The sequence below is a fragment of the Sprattus sprattus genome (assembly GCF_963457725.1).
Source record: "Sprattus sprattus genome assembly, chromosome: 20".
Lineage (NCBI taxonomy): Eukaryota > Metazoa > Chordata > Actinopteri > Clupeiformes > Clupeidae > Sprattus > Sprattus sprattus.
This window is the reverse complement of record NC_137918.1, coordinates 18169007-18175323: the sequence shown is the minus strand read 5'-3', so window position 1 is coordinate 18175323 and position 6317 is coordinate 18169007. Positions and strand designations below refer to the sequence as shown.

The following is a 6317-nucleotide window of genomic DNA, read 5'->3' as shown; positions in this document are numbered from 1 at the left end:
GTGACTGCCATCTAGTGACTATGTTCCAAAAGTGTATTATCCATACTCTACTCAATTTCGAAGGCCGTGGTTCACAACATCCGGGCCCCCTTAATAGGTGGTCAACATTTTATTTGAACGTGTTCCATAAAATAACATAATCATTGGACAATCAAAAGTGCTTAAAACTATTTTAAAGGTCCTCACTCAAAAATGAACAGGCTCAGTAGGCCACAATTCTGTGACCCGCGCTCTCAGTTTTATTTAGTCAGGTCAACTAGCTGACTAGCTCATCCCGGCTCATCCTCGTTTTACCTAGTCACGAGCATCACTTGCATGACTTTATGAATAAAACGTAAAAGGGCTGATGACTCGGTATCTAAAATGAAAGTAAGTTTAACATCTACTTAAATTTAACACAAATGGATGTTAATTAAGTTAATTAATACTTTATTTGTGTGTGTGTGCGCGCGCGCCCGTATGCGGCAAAGCTTTTACTGGGGGCTAGAAACCACTGTGGCACAAGGTCTGCATGTTTCATTGCATCTTCACAGCAGATAAGTTGTAAGATTCGGTGTTTTATTTATAGACAAACGCCACATTTACGCTGTATTTCAATATTTTCCAGTTGCTTTAAGCTACTACTTGGCCATTACATGTGCACATCTTTGTCATAATTTGCAGTGACCTTTTAGCGGACCATGTACTGGTGGGCTAATTAGTGAAATATAAGGAGTGTTGGTTACGTCACCACAGCTTTTTTACTCCAAATGTGACAACATTCCTCGACTACTGCACGTCTGGCATGCGGAATTTCACCAGCAATTCGGAGGGATACTCCCTCCTTAGAGGAATTCGGGACTTCCATTCCATATATGGACTTTTTGATATCAATCACAGCCAAGAGAAAAGAGAGGAGGAGCCTTTATCGATTTACGGGGCGATTTAACTTTCCACACGAGACCTGTGATTGGAAGTCAGAAAGTAAAGGAGGTACCTGCGTTTCATAGGAATTTGGAGTTGGGTATAGTTTCTAGAGCAACAGATGACTTGCATCCTTTCTGTGGGCATATAGTCAACGACTTCACTTTTTGAGCTATTGAACGTTTCACTGAGATAAAATGACAAGCTCTCAGTTCAACAAAGGTCCAGCATATGGATTATCAGCGGAAGTCAAAAATAGGGTATGTATCAGTAGGAATTTGAATGTACCGGTGGTCTTAGGTCGTGTGATGAATAGGTAGCGGCAGGCAACATCGGTAAACCTGACAAAGAAGTAGGCCTACCAGTCTAGGCCCAGTAAGACACACTTTAATTGGTTTGTAAAAATAAATAAAGTTGTTTTAAAATGATCGAGGGTAGTTAAATGTAATTAGTAAAATAATGGTAATTCGCTAGCCTGCCTTGTCACTGTGTATAGCGTATTGTATCTGCCTATGTATTTATTTCCCTTTATCAGTAGCCTATAGCCTACTACTTTGTAGAGGTTTCTATTGTAGAGCAGGGGTGTTGGCTTTCATTATGCTCAAAATCCTAAACTCGTGCATAACACGAATCATTCAAATTAATATAATTTGCTCTCAAAAACTCAGCATCAACTGTGACAGTTTTTCGGTTGTGACAGTTTTGTAAATGTTGAAATGCAATTGAAAAAAAGTAATGTAAAGATCATGCACACGAAATGTAATTGAGCCACCACAGTCCTGTAAAAGTTATGTCCTAACTACACGAACTAACGCCGATTCGTCTGTCTCCGGTTTTCAACTTGGGTTGTGCTTAGCTTACGTCATTTAGGCTACTGGCGCTACCTGGCTGGAGATTAAATTTAACAAATCGAAAGTTAGCTTTTTCTTTAATAGCGGCTGCATAGCAGAGTTTAACGATTGCGTTTTATAAAGTCTTTAAACCATGACTGTGAAATGCAAAATAACCTAAATACTAAGTTCAGTAGCCTTTTTCTATGGCGAATGCAGGAATTCTTGTTCGCTAGTGTGTATAGACCTTCTCATTTAGTAGGTTAACTTAGTCTCAGACGCCACATTCCTATGTTTCCTTCAGCTGAGAGATTTGGGTAACTGTTGAACGTGATCAGCCGTTTTTCAATGGAATGATCTTTGTGGTTGTACAAATGCCTCTGTTATGCTCCTCCCATCGGCTTTCCCCCCCTCTAGATTGCACAAAAGTATGACCCCCAGAGAGAAGAGGAGTTGCGGACTTGGATTGAGGATGTAACTGGATGTTCTATTGGGGAGGACTTCCAGAAGGGCCTGAGAAGCGGTGTCATATTATGCGAGTGAGTAGGCCTATCCTAATTTTGAAGGATGATGTGCTGAAAGTGAGCTTTCTTTTACCGTCCTTATAATTCCTAAATTGTTCTTGCATCTCATTTAAGCACCTTGAGACATCTTTGTTTGTGAAAGTGTGCTATACAAATAAAATGCATTATTATTATTATTATTATTATTATCTAGACTTATCAACAAGCTCCAGCCTGGGTCTGTGAAAAAGGTCAATCCGTCAACTCAGAACTGGCATCAGGTAAGAGGGTGTAACTTTTCCCTTTTGATCAGTATCAGAAGGCAATTGCCTCCACCATTGTCTGGTGACTAAAACATGTCCACTTGACAGTTTTAAAATCCTGACCTTTACCATTTAAACTCAGTTCACATGTTTTATGTTTTATTACAGCTTGAGAACTTGACCAACTTCATCAAATCGATTACAGTTTACGGACTAAAGCCTCATGATATATTTGAAGCCAATGATATATTTGAGAATGGAAACATGACTCAAGTTCAATCAACTCTCCTAGCTCTGGCTGGCATGGTAAAATCTCTTCCATGACCGTTTTTATTTATTTAAAATGTAGTAACTTTGAAAGTTTTGGAATTGTTTGCTCTTAAAGCATGTTTATGAAGTTAACAATGTCACTTATTTAATTTACATTTCAACATTGTCGATTGTTCAATTACATTTCTATACTGTTTTAGGCCAAGACAAAGGGAGTCCAAACCTCTATGGATATTGGGGTGAAGTATGCAGACAAACATGAGCGAGAATTTGATGAAGAGAAGATGAAGGCTGGTCATTGTGTCATTGGACTGCAGGTATAAGATGATATCTCTGCCTGCATGCCTTAAATGTAACCCATTAAGAAACTGTTTACATGTTATTTTCTATAATCATGTTGTATTAACCAATTTGGTGTGTGGTTCCAGATGGGGACGAACAAGTGTGCTAGCCAAGCTGGTATGAATGCTTATGGCACCAGGAGACATTTGTATGACCCAAAATCTCATATTCTTCCACCTATGGACAATTCAACTATCAGCTTACAAATGGGAACAAACAAAATGGCCAGTCAGGTAAGCTCCCTTCCTTCATAGCAGAAGTATTAATAGAAACACTGAATGCCAGCTGGAATATCAGTGCAGGTGTTAACAAGCGTCTGGGTTGTTTTGGCCTTTTCCTTGCTGTTGTGCGAAGGCCAATAACATCAGATAGCTGTTTTTATCTGTTTGCAGGCTGGAATGACAGCCCCGGGAACCCGTCGTGCCATCTATGACCAGAAGACGGGCACTGACAAGTGTGACAACTCGACTATGTCTCTGCAAATGGGCTATGCCCAAGGGGCAAACCAAAGTGGGCAGAACTTTGGCTTGGGCCGACAAATCTACAATCCCAAGTACTGTCCCAAAAGTGAGGAAAACCAGGAGCTGAATGGAGAAGAAGCTGAAGTTCATATTCCGGAATTCCAAGATGAGGGATACCAAGGGTACCAGGAGGAAGGACAGGATTACTAGTGGAATTGTGTGTCTTTCGGGTTTTGCTAACTGTTCAGTTATTTACCTTAAGTGCCTTACTTAGTCACCAGTATATTGACCATCTATTAAATGGAATAATGTTGTTTTAAAAAAAAAAAAGTAGGCTACCTTAAGTGTTTCTGTCAGAATTTGCTTAATTGCACAATTCAGACAAACCAAGCTGCTTAAAGTTAGTTACTATATCATACAGTAGGGCTGTGAAGTTTGTGGAATTCAACATCATTGGTGTTGTGAAGTTAGATACTATATCCTACGGTAGGGCTGTGAAGTTTATGGAGTTCTACATCATCGGTGTTGTGAAGTTCCAGATTTGTATTTTCTTTTTCCATGAACTGTTGAATTGTCTTGTTACAGTGTGTATGACTGTTTGGATTTGTGTCCTGAAAAGCTCTTCCAGTGTGTAATAGTATGTTGTATGTCTGTACAGGTCAGGCTTAGTGTCAGTATGCATTAAGGCAGATTCCCAGTATATGTTATTAGCACTAAATGTACTTAAAAATGAAAACCAAATATGGGAAGGAATTCTTTATGAAATTTGCATCTAAACATTCCAAGATTATTTACATGAAAAGGGATTTTCTTTTTTTGAATGATGTATTAGTCAGTCTTGGAGTAGTACAATAGTTGTCAGTGTATTATTTGTATTGTTGTTCTTGTTACACATGTCCTTGTGACATGCAAAAATAATTTTGAATTAGTTGTGATAAACCAACAATTTCAATCAGAAGGCATTTTCACGTATTAAATTACCAACATATGAAGATGACATGTTGATATTTTTTTCCTGCAGACCTTTTACCTTTTGCGGTGTTCATAGTTAATAGTTAAATATTTCTGCTGTTTATGTAACCAGTGCATATGGAGGCATGCTTGTGATAGATTTTGAGGCGCTTAAGAGCAGTTAGGCATGGGGTCTGGGGTTAACAGAATTCGTCAATGCTTCTTCTCTCTATCTTATATTTAGATTTGTAGGTAATATCTTTGCCTCCTTAGGATATAGTTTACAATTCAGAGTTGCCTAGCCAGATTTAGCTGAGAAAGCTGTACTTAACTTTTGTTACTTTATATTGACTCATAATAATCTCTTGATAGGATAAAAATGTATCTGATAATATTAGTACTTAACTAATGAGTAACTTCATATGATGCTTTTACACCTGTCGGGCATATAGTATCATGCCTGCAATATTTTTTTTTTAAAAATGCTAATAAACACAACGTAACAGTTATCTGCACATTTAAGTAAACCACTTTCAGAATAAACAACATAAGAAATGTATCATTGTATACTACTGTTCAAAAGTTTGGGGTCATCCAGACAATGTCATGTATTCCATGAAAACTCACACTTGTATATATCAAATGAGTTGCAAAATGAATAGAGAATATAGTCAAGACATTGTCAAGGTTGGAAATAATGAATTTTATTTGAAATATTAATTTTGTTCTTAAAACTTTGCTTTCGTCAAAAAAGGCTTAATTTGCAGCAATTACAGCATTGGAGACCTTTGGCATTCTAGCTGTTAATTTGTTGAGGTAATCTGTAGGCATTTCACCCCACGCTTCCTGAAGCACCTCCCACAAATTGGATTGGCTTGATGGGCACTTGTTGCGTACCATACGGCCAAGCTGCTCCCACAACATCTCAATGGGGTTGAGATCCGGTGACCACGCTGGCCACTCCATTACCGACAGCATACAAGCTGCCTGCTTCTTCCCTATATAGTTCTTGCATAATTTGGAGGTGCACTTTGGGTCATTGTCCTGTATGAGGAAATTGGCTCCAATCAAGCGCTGTCCACAGGGTATGGCATGGCGTTGCAAAATGGAGTGATAGCCTCCCCTATTTAAAATCCCTTTTACCTTGTACAAATCTCCCACTTTACCAACACTAAAGCAGCCCCAGATCATCACATTACCTCCCCCATGCTTGACAGATGGCGTCAGGCACTCTTTCAGCATCTTTTCACCTGTTCTGCGTCTAACAAATGTTCTTCTGTATTATCCAAACACCTCAAACTTTAAATTCGTCCAGAACGCTTTTTTCCAATCTTCCTCTGTCCAATATCTGTGTTCTTTTGCCCGTATCAATCTTTTCTTTTTATTGGCCAGTCTCAGATAGCCTATAGCTTTTTCTTTGCCACTCTGCCTATAAGGCCAGCATCCCAGTCGCCTCTCCACTGTAGAAGGTGACACTGGCGTTTTGCGGGTACCATTTAAAAAAGCTGCCAGTTGAGGACCTGTGAGGCGTCTTTTTCTTAATCTAGACACTCTAATATACTTGTCTTCTTGCTGAGTTATGCACCGGGGCCTGCTATTTAAACGTGGACGTTTCTTGGCATGTCTGGATCCACTGATATGAATATGATGTAGGCTATACCTCCATTACATACATGGAGCCCGATTTTCACTCAGAGACTAATGTTTTGGGATTGCTGCGCCGTTGACGTAGGCTATATCTGTAGCCAAAGCAGTCGAAGTTGCAGGCTAGAAGCTGTGCCTGTGTGGAAACAA

The 6317-nt window shown here is 39.2% G+C and overlaps 1 protein-coding gene across 1 annotated transcript; it reads left to right on the top strand.

The window, feature by feature from the left end:
• Nucleotides 1-1028: 1028 nt before the first annotated feature.
• On the top strand, nt 1029-4547 carry cnn2 (calponin 2). Its single transcript, XM_080859750.1, has 7 exons — nt 1029-1163; nt 2151-2272; nt 2451-2517; nt 2668-2805; nt 2970-3086; nt 3198-3344; nt 3504-4547. The coding sequence occupies exons 1-7, from the start codon at nt 1101-1103 to the stop codon at nt 3780-3782; spliced, it is 933 nt and encodes a 310-aa protein (XP_080715876.1). The 5' UTR covers nt 1029-1100; the 3' UTR covers nt 3783-4547.
• The last annotated feature ends 1770 nt before the right edge of the window (nt 4548-6317 follow it).

Bases quoted from the DNA above. Each gene is read 5' to 3' on its own strand.
- cnn2 (XM_080859750.1), top strand. From the start codon at position 1,101: ATGACAAGCTCTCAGTTCAACAAAGGTCCAGCATATGGATTATCAGCG. The intron at 2,518-2,667 runs GTAAGAGGGTGT...GTTTTATTACAG, and splicing joins CAACTCAGAACTGGCATCAG to CTTGAGAACTTGACCAACTT. The intron at 3,087-3,197 runs GTATAAGATGAT...GTGTGGTTCCAG, and splicing joins ATTGTGTCATTGGACTGCAG to ATGGGGACGAACAAGTGTGC.